This window comes from Pseudophryne corroboree, chromosome 6 (genome assembly GCF_028390025.1).
Source record: "Pseudophryne corroboree isolate aPseCor3 chromosome 6, aPseCor3.hap2, whole genome shotgun sequence".
In the NCBI taxonomy this organism is placed as follows: domain Eukaryota; kingdom Metazoa; phylum Chordata; class Amphibia; order Anura; family Myobatrachidae; genus Pseudophryne; species Pseudophryne corroboree.
The window spans coordinates 659,909,970-659,929,619 of NC_086449.1; the positions used below are offsets into that span (position 1 = coordinate 659,909,970).

The 19,650-nt window shown below is 48.8% G+C and overlaps 1 protein-coding gene across 3 annotated transcripts in view; it reads left to right on the forward strand.

The window, feature by feature from the left end:
* Positions 1-19,650, forward strand: part of RARS1 (arginyl-tRNA synthetase 1) — a 190,295-nt gene that overhangs the window by 115,770 nt on the left and 54,875 nt on the right. For all 3 annotated transcript variants that reach the window (XM_063928231.1, XM_063928232.1, XM_063928233.1), the window contains exon 7: positions 125-245. In XM_063928231.1, the coding sequence (XP_063784301.1) occupies positions 125-245 (121 nt within the window). The remainder of the gene's footprint in view (positions 1-124; positions 246-19,650) is intronic.

Consider the following 19,650-nt stretch of genomic DNA (forward strand, 5'->3'; position numbering starts at 1 on the left):
AGGCATGATAATGTGTATAGTGCTGTGTTTGAACAGGTAACCATTATGTGCATAGGCAAATATTGTTTTACATGATCACTTATATCTTGATTTGTTTTTTTTTAAAATTTTCTTTCTTGTACAGGCTAAATCACTTAGGGGATTGGGGTACTCAGTTTGGAATGCTGATTGCTCACCTTCAAGACAAGTTTCCTAATTATGTGTCTGTCTCACCACCAATTGGTGACCTCCAGTCATTTTACAAGGTGAGATATAGAAGTGTATGTATCAACAGCTGTTCAGCATCTGGTGCATTACACTGCAGCGTGTTCCCCAAAAGCTGATCTTAGATGGTTCTATAGATGGTTTATGAACTGTGATCTATAGATGGTTGGTGAACTGCTCAGCATTTAAGTCTGGTGCCAGAGCTTAAGTAGCATTTGTCGCAGTGTTATTTTGAGCATGGCAGGCAATCAATTTGCCAGCTGTCTGGATCCCGGCAGTCAGGATACCGACGCCAAAATCCCAACAGCCGACAGGCAGAATACCGGCTCACAGGGACTATTCCCATTCATGGGTGTCCACAACGCCCATAGAGTGGGAATAGATTCTGTGGAGAGCGAGCCAGCAGCGTGTACCAAGTTTTCACCCAGCTAGAGTATTAACTGCTTTAAGGGGTACATTCAATTGAAGTCAAAAGCTGCCGTCTGTTGAAAAGACGGCAGTTTTCGGAAGGGGTTCCGACCTATTCAATCTTACCCCAAATTATTCGACAAGTCGAGGAATTCGCCTTGTCGAAAAGCACGTGGATCGCCGGAATAGCTGCCGATCCACGTGCTTGTGTCGAAAATGTTTTGGCCCCCTTTTCGACCATCTCAATTCGACTTTAAAAAAAAAGTCAAAGTGAGATGCAGGAGCACAGAAGGGGGAGAGCCTCGAGCAGAGGGGGGGGAGCAGCGCCGGAGGAGACGAGGAGGAGATGGGGGAGAAGCCGCTGGCAGACGGGGGAGCACAGCTCACAGCGGGACGAGCCCGGTGGATGCTGCCGTGAGCAGCGGCTGTGACATCCTCCGGCTACGCTGCCCACTGCTGTAGCGCTGCGTTCCCCCGTCTAAACCCCCCCCCCCCGTCTCCTCTGGCGCTGCTCTCCCCCCGTCTCAGCTCCTGCATCTCAATTCGACTTTTTTAAAGCCCAGGTCGGATCCATTCAGACAAATGAATATTCCCCATAATCTGGTAAACTCTAACTAGTTACAGTGTAGGACAGTTCCACTGGGGCCAAGTCTAACTAAGCTTTAGCAGGACCACGTTTACACTAGAGATGAGCGGGTTCGGTTCCTCGGAATCCGAACCCGCCCGAACTTCATGTTTTTTTTCACGGGTCCGAGCGACTCAGATCTTCCCGCCTTGCTCGGTTAACCCGAGCGCGCCCGAACGTCATCATGACGCTGTCGGATTCTCGCGAGACTCGGATTCTATATTAGGAGCCGTGCGTCGCCGCCATTTTCACACGTGCATTGAGATTGATAGGGAGAGGACGTGGCTGGCGTCCTCTCCATTTAGATTAGAAGAGAGAGAGTGAGATTGATTTGAGACAGAGACACTTGATTTACTGGAGCTTAGGAGTACTGTAGAGAGTGCAGAGTTTAGTAGTGACTGACCACAGTGACCACCAGACAGTGCAGTTTTATTTAATATAATCCGTTCTCTGCCTGAAAAAAACGATACACAGTGACTCAGTCACATACCATATCTGTGTGCACTGCTCAGCCCAGTGTGCTGCATCATCTATGTATATATCTGACTGTGCTCACACAGGTTATAATTGTGGGGGAGACTGGGGAGCAGTGCCAGTTATAGGTTATAGCAGGAGCCAGGAGTACATATTATTAAAATTAAACAGTGCACACTTTTGCTGCAGGAGTGCCACTGCCAGTGTGACTGACCAGTGACCTGACCACACTGACCACCAGTATAGTTAGTAGTATACTATATTGTGATTGCCTGAAAAAGTTAAACACTCGTCGTGTGACTTGTGTGGTGTTTTTTTTTTTATTCTATAAAAAACTCATTCTGCTGACAGACAGTGTCCAGCAGGTCCGTCATTATATAATATATACCTGTCCGGCTGCAGTAGTGATATATATATATTTTTTATATCATTATTTATCATCCAGTCGCAGCAGACACAGTACGGTAGTTCACGGCTGTAGCTACCTCTGTGTCTGCACTCGGCAGTCCATCCATAATTGTATACCACCTACCCGTGGTTTTTTTTTCTTTCTTCTTTATACATACATACTACATCTCTTTATCAACCAGTCTATATTAGCAGCAGACACAGTACAGTAGTCCACGGCTGTAGCTACCTCTGTGTCGGCACTCGGCAGTCCATCCATAATTGTATACCACCTACCCGTGTTTTTTTTTTCTTTCTTCTTTATACATACATACTACATCTCTTTATCAACCAGTCTATATTAGCAGCAGACACAGTACAGTACGGTAGTCCACGGCTGTAGCTACCTCTGTGTCGGCACTCGGCAGTCCGTCCATAATTGTATACCACCTACCCGTGGTTTTTTTTTCTTTCTTCTTTATACATACATACTACATCTCTTTATCAACCAGTCTATATTAGCAGCAGACACAGTACAGTAGTCCACGGCTGTAGCTACCTCTGTGTCGGCAGTCCATCCATAATTGTATACCACCTACCCGTGTTTTTTTTTTTCTTTCTTCTTTATACATACATACTACATCTCTTTATCAACCAGTCTATATTAGCAGCAGACACAGTACAGTACGGTAGTCCACGGCTGTTGCTACCTCTGTGTCGGCACTCGGCAGTCCGTCCATAATTGTATACCACCTACCCGTGGTTTTTTTTTCTTTCTTCTTTATACATACATACTACATCTCTTTATCAACCAGTCTATATTAGCAGCAGACACAGTACAGTAGTCCACGGCTGTAGCTACCTCTGTGTCGGCACTCGGCAGTCCATCCATAATTGTATACCACCTACCCGTGGTTTTTTTTTTTCTTTCTTCTTTATACATACTACATCTCATTATCAACCAGTCTATATTAGCAGCAGACACAGTACAGTAGTCCACGGCTGTAGCTACCTCTGTGTCGGCACTCGGCAGTCCATCCATAATTGTATACCACCTACCCGTGGTTTTTTTTTTTCTTTCTTCTTTATACATACTACATCTCATTATCAACCAGTCTATATTAGCAGCAGACACAGTACAGTAGTCCACGGCTGTAGCTACCTCTGTGTCGGCACTCGGCAGTCCATCCATAATTGTATACTAGTATCCATCCATCTCCATTGTTTACCTGAGGTGCCTTTTAGTTGTGCCTATTAAAATATGGAGAACAAAAATGTTGAGGTTCCAAAATTAGGGAAAGATCAAGATCCACTTCCACCTCGTGCTGAAGCTGCTGCCACTAGTCATGGCCGAGACGATTAAATGCCAGCAACGTCGTCTGCCAAGGCCGATGCCCAATGTCATAGTACAGAGCATGTCAAATCCAAAACACCAAATATCAGTAAAAAAAGGACTCCAAAACCTAAAATAAAATTGTCGGAGGAGAAGCGTAAACTTGCCAATATGCCATTTACCACACGGAGTGGCAAGGAACGGCTGAGGCCCTGGCCTATGTTCATGGCTAGTGGTTCAGCTTCACATGAGGATGGAAGCACTCAGCCTCTCGCTAGAAAACTGAAAAGACTCAAGCTGGCAAAAGCACCGCAAAGAACTGTGCGTTCTTCGAAATCCCAAATCCACAAGGAGAGTCCAATTGTGTCGGTTGCGATGCCTGACCTTCCCAACACTGGACGTGAAGAGCATGCGCCTTCCACCATTTGCACGCCCCCTGCAAGTGCTGGAAGGAGCACCCGCAGTCCAGTTCCTGATAGTCAGATTGAAGATGTCAGTGTTGAAGTACACCAGGATGAGGAGGATATGGGTGTTGCTGGCGCTGGGGAGGAAATTGACCAGGAGGATTCTGATGGTGAGGTGGTTTGTTTAAGTCAGGCACCCGGGGAGACACCTGTTGTCCGTGGGAGGAATATGGCCGTTGACATGCCTGGTGAAAATACCAAAAAAATCAGCTCTTCGGTGTGGAAGTATTTCACCAGAAATGCGGACAACATTTGTCAAGCCGTGTGTTCCCTTTGTCAAGCTGTAATAAGTAGGGGTAAGGACGTTAACCACCTCGGAACATCCTCCCTTATACGTCACCTGCAGCGCATTCATAATAAGTCAGTGACAAGTTCAAAAACTTTGGGCGACAGCGGAAGCAGTCCACTGACCAGTAAATCCCTTCCTCTTGTAACCAAGCTCACGCAAACCACCCCACCAACTCCCTCAGTGTCAATTTCCTCCTTCCCCAGGAATGCCAATAGTCCTGCAGGCCATGTCACTGGCAATTCTGACGAGTCCTCTCCTGCCTGGGATTCCTCCGATGCATCCTTGCGTGTAACGCCTACTGCTGCTGGCGCTGCTGTTGTTGCTGCTGGGAGTCGATGGTCATCCCAGAGGGGAAGTCGTAAGCCCACTTGTACTACTTCCAGTAAGCAATTGACTGTCCAACAGTCCTTTGCGAGGAAGATGAAATATCACAGCAGTCATCCTGCTGCAAAGCGGATAACTGAGGCCTTGACAACTATGTTGGTGTTAGACGTGCGTCCGGTATCCGCCGTTAGTTCACAGGGAACTAGACAATTTATTGAGGCAGTGTGCCCCCGTTACCAAATACCATCTAGGTTCCACTTCTGTAGGCAGGCGATACCGAGAATGTACACGGACGTCAGAAAAAGACTCACCAGTGTCCTAAAAAATGCAGTTGTACCCAATGTCCACTTAACCACGGACATGTGGACAAGTGGAGCAGGGCAGGGTCAGGACTATATGACTGTGACAGCCCACTGGGTAGATGTATGGACTCCCGCCGCAAGAACAGCAGCGGCGGCACCAGTAGCAGCATCTCGCAAACGCCAACTCTTTCCTAGGCAGGCTACGCTTTGTATCACCGCTTTCCAGAATACGCACACAGCTAAAAACCTCTTACGGCAACTGAGGAAGATCATCGCAGAATGGCTTACCCCAATTGGACTCTCCTGTGGATTTGTGGCATCGGACAACGCCAGCAATATTGTGTGTGCATTAAATATGGGCAAATTCCAGCACGTCCCATGTTTTGCACATACCTTGAATTTGGTGGTGCAGAATTTTTTTAAAAACGACAGGGGCGTGCAAGAGATGCTGTCGGTGGCCAGAAGAATTGCGGGACACTTTCGGCGTACAGGCACCACGTACAGAAGACTGGAGCACCACCAAAAACTACTGAACCTGCCCTGCCATCATCTGAAGCAAGAAGTGGTAACGAGGTGGAATTCAACCCTCTATATGCTTCAGAGGTTGGAGGAGCAGCAAAAGGCCATTCAAGCCTATACAATTGAGCACGATATAGGAGGTGGAATGCACCTGTCTCAAGTGCAGTGGAGAATGATTTCAACGTTGTGCAAGGTTCTGATGCCCTTTGAACTTGCCACACGTGAAGTCAGTTCAGACACTGCCAGCCTGAGTCAGGTCATTCCCCTCATCAGGCTTTTGCAGAAGAAGCTGGAGACATTGAAGGAGGAGCTAACACGGAGCGATTCCGCTAGGCATGTGGGACTTGTGGATGGAGCCCTTAATTCGCTTAACAAGGATTCACGGGTGGTCAATCTGTTGAAATCAGAGCACTACATTTTGGCCACCGTGCTCGATCCTAGATTTAAAACCTACCTTGGATCTCTCTTTCCGGCAGACACAAGTCTGCTGGGGTTGAAAGACCTGCTGGTGAGAAAATTGTCAAGTCAAGCGGAACGCGACCTGTCAACATCTCCTCCTTCACATTCTCCCGCAACTGGGGGTGCGAGGAAAAGGCTCAGAATTCCGAGCCCACCCGCTGGCGGTGATGCAGGGCAGTCTGGAGCGACTGCTGATGCTGACATCTGGTCCGGACTGAAGGACCTGACAACGATTACGGACATGTCGTCTACTGTCACTGCATATGATTCTCTCAACATTGAAAGAATGGTGGAGGATTATATGAGTGACCGCATCCAAGTAGGCACGTCACACAGTCCGTACTTATACTGGCAGGAAAAAGAGGCAATTTGGAGGCCCTTGCACAAACTGGCTTTATTCTACCTAAGTTGCCCTCCCACAAGTGTGTACTCCGAAAGAGTGTTTAGTGCCGCCGCTCACCTTGTCAGCAATCGGCGTACGAGGTTACATCCAGAAAATGTGGAGAAGATGATGTTCATTAAAATGAATTATAATCAATTCCTCCGCGGAGACATTGACCAGCAGCAATTGCCTCCACAAAGTACACAGGGAGCTGAGATGGTGGATTCCAGTGGGGACGAATTGATAATCTGTGAGGAGGGGGATGTACACGGTGATATATCGGAGGATGATGATGAGGTGGACATCTTGCCTCTGTAGAGCCAGTTTGTGCAAGGAGAGATTAATTGCTTCTTTTTTGGGGGGGGGTCCAAACCAACCCGTCATATCAGTCACAGTCGTGTGGCAGACCCTGTCACTGAAATGATGGGTTGGTTAAAGTGTGCATGTCCTGTTTATACAACATAAGGGTGGGTGGGAGGGCCCAAGGACAATTCCATCTTGCACCTCTTTTTTCTTTTATTTTTCTTTGCGTCATGTGCTGTTTGGGGAGGGTTTTTTGGAAGGGCCATCCTGCGTGACACTGCAGTGCCACTCCTAGATGGGCCCGGTGTTTGTGTCGGCCACTAGGGTCGCTTATCTTACTCACACAGTCAGCTACCTCATTGCGCCTCTTTTTTTCTTTGCGTCATGTGCTGTTTGGGGAGGGTTTTTTGGAAGGGCCATCCTGCGTGACACTGCAGTGCCACTCCTAGATGGGCCCGGTGTTTGTGTCGGCCACTAGGGTCGCTTATCTTACTCACACAGTCAGCTACCTCATTGCGCCTCTTTTTTTCTTTGCGTCATGTGCTGTTTGGGGAGGGTTTTTTGGAAGGGCCATCCTGCGTGACACTGCAGTGCCACTCCTAGATGGGCCCGGTGTTTGTGTCGGCCACTAGGGTCGCTTATCTTACTCACACAGTCAGCTACCTCATTGCGCCTCTTTTTTTCTTTGCGTCATGTGCTGTTTGGGGAGGGTTTTTTGGAAGGGACATCCTGCGTGACACTGCAGTGCCACTCCTAGATGGGCCCGGTGTTTGTGTCGGCCACTAGGGTCGCTTATCTTACTCACACAGCTACCTCATTGCGCCTCTTTTTTTCTTTGCGTCATGTGCTGTTTGGGGAGGGTTTTTTGGAAGGGACATCCTGCGTGACACTGCAGTGCCACTCCTAGATGGGCCCGGTGTTTGTGTCGGCCACTAGGGTCGCTTATCTTACTCACACAGCGACCTCGGTGCAAATTTTAGGACTAAAAATAATATTGTGAGGTGTGAGGTATTCAGAATAGACTGAAAATGAGTGTAAATTATGGTTTTTGAGGTTAATATTACTTTGGGATCAAAATGACCCCCAAATTCTATGATTTAAGCTGTTTTTTAGGGTTTTTTGAAAAAAACACCCGAATCCAAAACACCCGAATCCGACAAAAAAAATTCGGTGAGGTTTTGCCAAAACGCGGTCGAACCCAAAACACGGCCGCGGAACCGAACCCAAAACCAAAACACAAAACCCGAAAAATTTCCGGCGCTCATCTCTAGTTTACACACAGCAGGATTTGGATGTATTAAACAAGTTTTAATGGACAGCAAGTTATTGTAACCTGGATATTGCCAGTAAAGTAAGTTTGTTATTTACAGTATATATCATTGAATGTTCATTTTTCATATCCTCACCGAGCCATTGTGGTACAAAATTATTATCCATTATTTGAATGGCACATAGATATTCAGCAGCGCTTAATAGAGAGTATTTGACCATTCACACCAGCTATCACATGTACACACGCCAAGGTCCTGATTCTGAGTTGGTAGCATAGCAAAAAGAGCAATAACTTTGGGCTTAATTCAGAGTTGTGTGTAAACCCGATGCACAACTACAGTGTTTACTGATCAGTGCTACTCTCTGACAGTGAGATCACTCTCAATGGGGATCGGTCTACAAAATGGTGGTGTGCCAAGGCTAGGGTCTGCGTCTACCTATGCCGATTTCCTGGCCCCGGGTAGAGAAGTTCCGTCGCTCATCCTGAATAAGCTTAGTCTTGAATGTGACCATCTCAATAATGGTGAGTCAGTGCATCTGTGGATAAAGCATTTGGATATGCGATTCATTAGAATATTTTCGCATTGCTGCTCCGTCCAAAGACGCAGCGATGCAGATAGCGTCCACCTCAAAATCAAGTCCTTTGTATCTGGAACAAACCAGGGTGCAATGCCAGGGGTGCTAATACATTTATTTTTTTGCATGCAGGGAACATGCTGGCGGTATTTGCATGTAGCCCACAATTACTAGATAGCTTTATTTCTCTAACGTCCTAGTGGATGCTGGGAACTCCGTAAGGACCATGGGGAATAGCGGGCTCCGAAGGAGGCTGGGCACTCTAGAAAGATCTTAGACTACCTGGTGTGCACTGGCTCCTCCCACTATGACCCTCCTCCAAGCCTCAGTTAGATTTCGTGCCCGGCCGAGGTTGGATGCACACTAGGGGCTCTCCTGAGCTCTTAGAAAGTAATAGTCTTAGATTTTTTTATTTTCAGTGAGACCTGCTGGCAACAGGCTCACTGCAGCGAGGGACTAAGGGGAGAAGAAGCGAACTCGCCTGCTTGCAGCCGGATTGGGTTTCTTAGGCTACTGGACACCATTAGCTCCAGAGGGATCGACCGCAGGCCCAGCCTTGATGTTCGGTCCCGGAGCCGCGCCGCCGTCCCCCTTACAGAGCCAGAAGCAAGAAGATGGTCCGGAAAATCGGCGGCATGAAGACTCTGTCTTCACCAAGGTAGCGCACAGCACTGCAGCTGTGCGCCATTGCTCCTCTCACACACTTCACACTCCGGTCACTGAGGGTGCAGGGCGCTGGGGGGGGCGCCCTGAGGCAGCAATAAAAACACCTTGGCTGGCTAAAATACCTCAATATATGGCCCCAGGGGCTATATATGAGGTAAATACCCCTGCCAGAATTCCATAAAAAACGGGAGAATAGGCCGCGAAAAAGGGGCGGTGCCTATCTCCTCAGCACACTGGCGCCATTTTTCCCTCACAGCTCGGCTGGAAGGAAGCTCCCTGGCTCTTCCCTGCAATTACTACAGTACAGTAAGAGGGAAAAGAGAGGGGGGGCATTAAAATTGGCACTGTATACAGTATATTATATAAAAAGCAGCTATTAGGGACATAACTCAGTTAGTCCCTGTATATATATAGCGCTCTGGTGTGTGCTGGCATACTCTTACTCTGTCCCCCCAAAGGGCTTTTGTGGGTCCTGTCCTCGTTTAGAGCATTCCCTGTGTGTCTGCGGTGTGTCGGTACGGCTGTGTCGACATGTTGAATGAGGAGGCTTATATGGTGACAGAACAGAGGCCGATATATGTGATGTCGCCCCCTGTGGGGCCGACACCAGAGTGGATGGATAGGTGAAAGGTATTAACCGACAGTGTCAACTCCTTACATAAAAGGGTGGATGACGTAACAGCTGTGGGACAGCCGGCTTCGCAGCCCGCGCCTGCCCAGGCGTCTCAAAGGCCATCAGGGGCTCAAAAACGCCCGCTCTCTCAGATGGCAGACACAGATGTCGACACGGAGTCTGACTCCAGTGTCGACAAGGTGGAGACATATACACAATCCACTAGGAACATCCGTGACGTGATCCCGCCAATAAAAAATGTGTTATACATTTCTGACTTTAACCCAAGCACCTCTAAAAATGGGTTTTAGGTTTGGGGAGAAAAAACAGGCAGTGTTTTGTTCCCCCATCAGATGAATAAATGAAGTGTGTGAAAGCGTGGGTTCCCCCGATAAGAAACTGGTAATTTATAAAAAGTTACTGATGGCGTACCCTTTCCCGCCAGGTGGATAAGTTACGCTGGGAGATATCCCCTAGGGTGGATAAGGCGCTCACACGTTTGTCAAAAAAGGTGGCACTGCCGTCTTAGGATACGGCCACTTTAATAGGTGCCTGTTGATAAAAAACGGGAGGCTATCCTGAAGTCTGTATTTACACACTCAGGTACTAGACTGAGACCTGCAGATAGTGCTGCTGCAGCGTGGTCGGTGACCCTGTCAAACAGGGATACTAGTTGGCAAACATAAAAACATATTAAAGACGTCGTCTTATATATGGGGGATGCACAGAGGGATATTTTGCCGGCTGGCATCCAAAATAAATGTAATGTCCATTCTGTCAGGAGGGTATTAGAGACCTGTCACTGGACAGGTGATGCTGACTTAAAAAGCGCATAGAGAGCCTTATAAGGGTGAGGAATTATTTGGGGATGGTCTCTGGGACCTCGTATCCACAGCAACTGCTGGGAAGAAATAATTTTACCTCAGGTTTCCTCACAGACAAAGGTACAGTCCTTTCGGCTTCAGAAAAGCAAGCGGGTCAAATGGCGCTTCCTTTCTGTACAGAGACAAGGGGAAAAAAGCTGCACCAGTCAGCCTGTTCCCAGAATCAAGATTCTTCCCCCGCCTCCTGTGAGGCCACACCATGACGCGGGTGCTCCACAGGTGTAGCCAGGTACGGTGGGGGGCCGTCTAAAAAATTTCAGCAATTAGTGGGCTCGCTCACAGGTGGATCCCTGTTTCTTTCAAGTAGTATTTCAGGGGTACAAGCTGGAATTCGAGATGTCTCCCCCCAGCCGTTTCCTAAAATATGCCTTGCTGACAACTCCCTCAGGCAGGGAGGCTGTGCTAGAGGCAATTAATAAGCGGTATTCCCAGCAGGTAATACTCAAGGTGCCCCTACTTCAACAAGGACGGGGTTACTATTCCACACGGGTTGGGGTACCGAAACCGCATGGTTCGGTGTGACCCATTTTATATTTAAAATCCTTGAACACAAAAATTCAAGTTCAAGATGGAATCGCTCAGGGCGGTTATTCCAAGCCTGGACGAGTGGGATTACATGGTATCCTGGGACATCAAGGATGCTTACCTGCATGTCCCCATTTACCATCCTCGCCAGGAGTACCTCAGATTTGTGGTACAGGATTACCATTACCAAGTCCAGACACTGCCGTTTGGACTGTACATGGCACCGAGGGTGTTTTATCAAGGTAATGGCCGAGATGTTGATACTCCTTCAAAAAAAAGGGAGTTGTAATTATCCCGTACTTGGACAATCTCGTTATAAGGGCGAGGTCCAAGGAGCAGTTGGTAGTCGGGGTAGCACTATTTTGGAAAGTGCTACAACAGCATGGTTGGATTCTAAACAGTCCAAAGTCACAGCTGGTTCCTATGACACGTCTACTGTTCCTGGGGATGGTTCTGGACATAAACCAGAAATAGTGTTTCTCCCGGAGGAGAAAGCCAAGGAGTTGTCATCTCTAGTCAGAGACCTCCTGAAGCCAAAATAGGTAGCAGTGCATCATTGCACGCGAGTCCTGGGAAAAATGGTAGCTTCCTACGAAGCAATCCCATTAGGCAGGTTCCATACAAGAACTTTTCAGAGGGACCTGTTGGACAAGTGGTCCGGATCGCATCTTCCGATGCATAGGCTGATAACCCTGTCTCCAAGGACCAGGGTATCTCTACTGTGGTGGCTGCAGAGTGCCCATCTTCAAGAGGGCCGCAGTTTCGGCATACAGGACTAGGTCCTAGTGACCATGGATTCCAGCCTTTGAGGCTGGGAGGCAGTCACACAGGGAAGAAATTTCCAGGGACTTTGGTCAAGTCAGGTTATTTCCCTACACATAAATATTCTGGACCTGAGGGCCATTTACAATGCCCTGAGGCCGGCAAGGCCTCTGCTTCAAAAACAGCCGGTACTGATCCAATCAGACAACATCACGGCAGTCGCCCATGTAAACCAACAGGGCGGCACAAGAAGCAGGATGGCGATGGCAGAAGCCACAAGGATTCTCCGATAGGCGGAAAATCATGTGTTAGCACTGTCAGCAGTGTTCATTCCCGGAGTGGACAACTGGGAAGCAGATCTTCTCAACAGACACGACCTCCACCCGGGAGAATGGGGACTTCCTCCAGAAGTCTTCCAATAGGATTGTACACCATTGGGAAAGGCCACAGGTGGACATGATGGCGTCCCGCCTCAACAAAAAGCTATAAAAGATATTGCACCGGGTCAAGGGACCCTCAGGCGATAGCTATGGACGCTCTGGTAACACCGTGGGTGTACCAGTCGGTTTATGTGTTCTCCCCTCTGCCTCTCATACCAAAGGTACTGAGAATAATAAGAAGGCGAGGAGTAAGAACGATACTCGTGGATGGCCAAGAAGAGCTTGGTACCCAGAACTTCAAGAATTTATATCAGAGGACCCATGGCCTCTGCCACTCAGACAGGACCTGCGGCAGCAGGGGCCCTGTCTGTTCCAAGACTTACCGCGGCTGCGTTTGTCGGCATGGCGGTTGAGCGCCGGATCCTGAAGGAAAAGGGCATTCCGGAGGAAGTCATTCCTACGCTTACTAAAGCCAGGAAAGAGGTTACAGCAACTCATTATCACCGCATATGGCGAAAATATGTTGCATGGTGTGAGGCCGAAAGGGCCCCAACAGAGGAATTTCAACTAGGTCGATTTCTGCATTTCCTGCAAGCAGGAGTGACTATGGGCCTTAAATTGGGTTCCATTAAGGTACAGATCTCGGCTCTGTCGATTTTCTTTCAAAAAGAACTAGCTTCAGTACCTGAAGTTCAGACATTTATAAAAGGAGTGCTGCAGAGTCATCCCCCGTTTGTGCCTCCTGTGGCACCTTGGGATCTCAACGTGGTGTTGAGTTTCTTAAAATCACATTGGTTTGAACCACTAAAAACCGTGGATCTGAAATATCTCACGTGGAAGGTGGTTATGTTATTGGCCTTGGCTTCTGCCAGGCGAGTATCAAAGTTGGCGGCTTTGTCTTGTAAAAGCCCTTATTTGATTTTCCATATGGATAGGGCAGAATTGAGGACTCGTCCCCAGTTTCTCCCAAAGGTGGTGTCAGCGTTTCACCTGAACCAGCCTATTGTGGTGCCTAGGCTACTAGGGACTTGGAGGACTCCAAGTTGCTAGACGTTGTCAGGGCACTGAAAATATATGTTTCCAGAACGGCTAGAGTCAGAAAATCTGACTCGCTGTTTATCCTATATGCACCTAATAAGCTGGGTGCTCCTGCTTCTAAGCAGACTATTGCTCGTTGGATTTGTAGTACAATTCAGCTTGCACATACTGTGGCAGGCCTGCCACAGCCAAAATCTGTCAATGCCCATTCCAAAAGGAAGGTGGGCTCATCTTGGGCGGCTGCCCGAGGGGTCTCGGCTTTACAACTTTGCCGAGCAGCTACTTGGTCAGGGGCAAACACGTTTGCAAAATTCTACAAATTTGATACCCTGGCTGAGGAGGACCTGGAGTTCTCTCATTCAGTGCTGCAGAGTCATCCGCACTCTCCCGCCCGTTTGGGAGCTTTGGTATAATCCCCATGGTCCTTACGGAGTTCCCAGCATCCACTAGGACGTTAGAGAAAATAAGAATTTACTCACCGGTAATTCTATTTCTCGTAATCCGTAGTGGATGCTGGGCGCCCATCCCAAGTGCGGTTTATCTGCAATACTTGTACATAGTTATTGTTAACTAAATCGGGTTATTGTTGAGCCATCTGTTGAGAGGCTCTATTGTTTCATACTGTTAACTGTGTTTCATATCACGAGTTGTACGGTGTGATTGGTGTGGCTGGTATGAGTCTTACCCGGGATTCAAAATCCTTCCTTATTGTGTACGCTCGTCCGGGCACAGTGCCTAACTGAGGCTTGGAGGAGGGTCATAGTGGGAGGAGCCAGTGCACACCAGGTAGTCTAAGATCTTTCTAGAGTGCCCAGCCTCCTTCGGAGCCCGCTATTCCCCATGGTCCTTACGGAGTTCCCAGCATCCACTACGGACTACGAGAAATAGAATTACCGGTGAGTAAATTCTTATTTTTTACTCAGCAATTTAGATTTCCGTCCCTCTCCAATCTAAATCTCTCTGCACATTTTAAATATGGCCCACTTGCAAGTGCTACACGCTTTTACCAAGGTGAAAAATTTTCTCTAGCATCTATAAGGGATATTGGGGACAGATTAGTACGATGGGGTATAGACTGGTCCAAAGGAGCCAGTGCACTTTAAATTTCTCTGACGTCCTAGTGGATGCTGGGAACTCCGTAAGGACCATGGGGAATAGCGGCTCCGCAGGAGACTGGGCACAAATAGAAAGCTTTAGTACTACCTGGTGTGCACTGGCTCCTCCCCCTATGACCCTCCTCCAAGCCTCAGTTAGATTTTTGTGCCCGAACGAGAAGGGTGCACACTAGGGGCTCTCCTGAGCTTCTTAGTGAAAGTTTTAGTTTAGGTTTTTTATTTTCAGTGAGACCTGCTGGCAACAGGCTCACTGCATCGAGGGACTAAGGGGAGAAGAAGCGAACTCACCTGCGTGCAGAGTGGATTGGGCTTCTTGGCTACTGGACACCATTAGCTCCAGAGGGACCGATCACAGGCCCAGCCTTGGAGCTCGGTCCCAGAGCCGCGCCGCCGGCCCCCTTACAGAGCCAGAAGCAAGAAGAGTCCGGAAAATCGTCGGCAGAAGACATCCTGTCTTCCACAAGGTAGCGCACAGCACTGCAGCTGTGCGCCATTGCTTCTCAGCACACTTCACACTCCGGTCACTGAGGGTGCAGGGCGCTGGGGGGGGGTGCCCTGAGCAGCAATAGAAACACCTTGGCTGGCTAAAAATACATCACATATAGCTCCTGGGCTATATGGATGAATTTTAACCCCTGCCAGATTTTCACAAAAAGCGGGAGAAAGGCCGCCGAGAAGGGGGCGGAGCCTATCTCCTCAGCACACAGGCGCCATTTTCCCTCACAGCTCCGCTGGAAGGACGTCTACCTGACTCTCCCCTGCAGTCCTGCACTACAGAAACAGGGTAAAAAAGAGAGGGGGGCACTAATTGGCGGGATATTAACAATACAGCAGCTATAAGGGAGAAACACTTATATAAGGTTGTCCCTATATCTATATATAGCGCTCTGGTGTGTGCTGGCATACTCTCCCTCTGTCTCCCCAAAGGGCTAGTGGGGTCCTGTCCTCTATCAGAGCATTCCCTGTGCGTGTGCTGTGTGTCGGTACGTTTGTGTCGACATGTATGAGGAGGAAAATGATGTGGAGGCGGGGCAATTGCCTATAATAGAGATGTCACCCCCTAAGGAGTCGACACATGAGTGGATGGCTTTATGGAAGGATTTACGTGACAGTGTCAGCTCCTTACAAAAGACGGTTGATGACATGAGACAGCCGACTAATCAGCTAGTCCCTGTCCAGGCGTCTCAGAAACCATCAGGGGCTCTAAAAAGGCCGTTACCTCAGGTGGTGGATACTGACGTCGACACGGATACTGACTCCAGTGTCGACGGTGAGGAGACAAACGTGACTTCCAGTAGGGCCACACGTTACATGATCACGGCAATGAGAGAGGTGTTAAACATTTCTGATACTGCAAGTACCACTAAAAAGGGTATTATGTGGGGTGTGAAAAAACTACCTGTAGTTTTTCCTGAATCAGACGAATTAAATGAGGTGTGTGATGAAGCGTGGGTTTCCCCCGATAAAAAACTGATAATTTCTAAAAAGTTATTGGCATTATACCCTTTCCCGCCAGAGGTTAGGGCGCGTTGGGAAACACCCCCTAGAGTGGATAAAGCGCTCACACGCTTATCAAAACAAGTGGCGTTACCGTCTCCTGATACGGCCACCCTCAAAGAACCAGGTGACAGAAAACTGGAAAATATCCTAAAAAGTATATACACACATACTGGTGTTATACTGCGACCAGCAATCGCCTCAGCCTGGATGTGCAGCGCTGGGGTAGCTTGGTCGGATTCCCTGACTGAAAATATTGATACCCTGGATAGGGACAGTATATTGTTGACTATAGAGCATTTAAAAGATGCATTTCTATATATGCGAGATGCACAGAGGGATATTTCCACTCTGGCTTCAAGAGTGAGTGCGCTGTCCATTTCTGCCAGAAGAGGATTATGGACGCGACAGTGGTCAGGTGATGCAGACTCTAAACGGCATATGGAAATATTGCCTTATAAAGGGGAGGAGTTATTTGGGGTCGGTCTATCGGACCTGGTGGCCACGGCAACTGCTGGGAAATCCACATTTTTACCCCAGGTAGCCTCTCAACATAAAAAGACGCCGTCTTATCCGGCTCAGTCCTTTCGTCCCCATAAGGGCAAGCGGGCAAAAGGTTCCTCTTTTCTGCCCCGGGGCAGAGGAAGGGGAAAAAGACTGCAACAGACAGCCACTTCCCAGGAACAAAAGCCCTCCCCCGCTTCTGCCAAGTCCTCAGCATGACGCTGGGGCCTTACAAGCGGACTCAGGCACGGTGGGGGCCCGTCTCAAGAATTTCAGCGCGCAGTGGGCTCACTCGCAAGTGGACCCCTGGATCCTGCAAGTAGTATCTCAGGGGTACAAATTGGAGTTCGAGACGTCTCCCCCTCGCCGGTTCCTGAAGTCTGCTTTACCAACGTCTCCCTCCGACAGGGAGGCAGTATTGGAGGCAGTTCACAAGCTGTATTCCCAGCAGGTGATAATCAAGGTACCCCTCCTGCAATAAGGGAAGGGGTATTATTCCACACTGTTTGTAGTACCGAAGCCGGACGGCTCGGTGAGACCAATTTTAAATCTTAAGTCTTTGAACACTTACATACAGAGGTTCAAATTCAAGATGGAGTCACTCAGGGCAGTGATCGCGAACCTGGAAGAGGGGGACTATATGGTGTCTCTGGACATCAAAGATGCCTACCTCCATGTCCCCATTTACCCTTCTCATCAAGGGTACCTCAGGTTTGTGGTAGAAAACTGTCACTATCAGTTTCAGACGCTGCCGTTTGGATTATCCACGGCACCTCGGGTCTTTACCAAGGTAATGGCCGAAATGATGATTCTTCTTCGAAGAAAAGGCGTTTTAATTATCCCTTACTTGGACGATCTCCTGATAAGAGCAAGATCCAGAGAACAGTTAGTAGTCGGAGTAGCCCTATCTCAAGTAGTGCTACGGCAGCACGGCTGGATTCTAAATATCCCAAAATCGCAGCTGATTCCGACAACACGTCTTCTGTTCCTAGGGATGATTCTGGACACAGTCCAGAAAAAGGTGTTCCTTCCGGAAGAAAAAGCCAGGGAGTTATCCGACCTAGTCAGAAACCTCCTGAAACCAGGGCAAGTCTCAGTGCATCAATGCACAAGAGTCCTGGGAAAGATGGTAGCTTCCTACGAAGCGATTCCATTCGGCAGATTCCACGCAAGAACGGTGGGATCTGCTGGACAAATGGTCCGGATCGCATCTTCAGATGCATCAGCGGATAACCCTGTCCCCAAGGACACGGGTGTCTCTTCTGTGGTGGTTGCAGAGTGCTCATCTTCTAGAGGGCCGCAGATTCGGCATTCAGGACTGGGTCCTGGTGACCACGGATGCCAGCCTGTGAGGCTGGGGAGCAGTCACACAGGGAAGAAATTTCCAGGGCTTGTGGTCAAGCCTGGAGACATCACTTCACATAAATATCCTGGAGCTAAGGGCCATCTACAATGCTCTAAGCCTAGCAAGACCTCTGCTTCAAGGTCAGCCGGTGCTGATCCAGTCGGACAACATCACGGCAGTCGCCCACGTAAACAGACAGGGCGGCACAAGAAGCAGGAGGGCAATGACAGAAGTTGCAAGGATTCTTCGCTGGGCGGAAAATCATGTGATAGCACTGTCAGCAGTGTTCATTCCGGGAGTGGACAACTGGGAAGCAGACTTCCTCAGCAGGCACGACCTCCACCCGGGAGAGTGGGGACTTCACCCAGAAGTTTTCCACATGATTGTGAACCGTTGGGAAAAACCAAAGGTGGACATGATGGCGTCACGCCTCAACAAAAAACTAGACAGGTATTGCGCCAGGTCACGGGACCCTCAGGCAATAGCTGTGGACGCTCTGGTAACACCGTGGGTGTACCAGTCAGTGTATGTGTTCCCTCCTCTGCCTCTCATACCCAAGGTACTGAGAATCATAAGAAGGAGAGGAGTAAGGACTATACTCGTGGCTCCGGATTGGCCAAGAAGGACTTGGTACCCGGAACTTCAAGAGATGCTCACGGAGGACCCGTGGCCTCTACCTCTACGAAGGGACCTGCTCCAGCAGGGACCCGGTCTGTTCCAAGACTTACCGCGGCTGCGTTTGACGGCATGGCGGTTGAACGCCGGATCCTGAAGGAAAAAGGCATTCCGGATGAAGTCATCCCTACCCTGATCAAAGCCAGGAAGGATGTAACCGTGCAGCATTATCACCGTATTTGGCGTAAATATGTTGCGTGGTGCGAGGCCAGGAAGGCCCCTACAGAGGAATTTCAACTGGGTCGTTTCCTGCATTTCCTGCAAACAGGACTGTCTATGGGCCTAAAATTAGGGTCCATTAAGGTTCAAATTTCGGTCCTGTCTATCTTCTTCCAAAAAGAACTGGCTTCAGTTCCTGAAGTTCAGACGTTTGTCAAAGGGGTGCTGCATATACAGCCTCCTTTTGTGCCTCCAGTGGCACCTTGGGATCTCAATGTGGTTTTGGGGTTCCTAAAATCACATTGGTTTGAACCACTCACCACTGTGGACTTAAAATATCTCACATGGAAAGTGGTAATGCTATTGGCCCTGGCTTCAGCCAGGCGCGTGTCAGAATTGGCGGCTTTATCCTATAAAAGCCCTTACCTAATTTTTCATACGGATAGGGCAGAATTGAGGACTCGTCCTCAATTTCTCCCTAAGGTGGTTTCAGCGTTTCACCTGAACCAGCCTATTGTGGTACCTGTGGCTACTAGGGACTTGGAGGACTCCAAGTTGCTGGACGTAGTCAGGGCCCTGAAAATATATGTTTCCAGGACGGCTGGAGTCAGAAAATCTGACTCGCTGTTTATTCTGTATGCACCCAACAAGCTCGGTGCTCCTGCTTCTAAGCAGACTATTGCTCGTTGGATTTGTAGTACAATTCAGCTTGCACATTCTGTGGCAGGCCTGCCACAGCCAAAATCTGTAAAAGCCCATTCCACACGGAAAGTGGGCTCATCTTGGGCGGCCGCCCGAGGGGTCTCGGCTTTACAACTTTGCCGAGCAGCTACTTGGTCAGGGGCAAACACGTTTGCTAAATTCTACAAATTTGATACCCTGGCTGAGGAGGACCTGGAGTTCTCTCATTCGGTGCTGCAGAGTCATCCGCACTCTCCCGCCCGTTTGGGAGCTTTGGTATAATCCCCATGGTCCTTACGGAGTTCCCAGCATCCACTAGGACGTCAGAGAAAATAAGAATTTACTTACCGATAATTCTATTTCTCATAGTCCGTAGTGGATGCTGGGCGCCCATCCCAAGTGCGGATTGTCTGCAATACTTGTACATAGTTATTGTTAACTAAATCGGGTTATTGTTGTAGTGAGCCATCTTTTCTAGAGGCTCC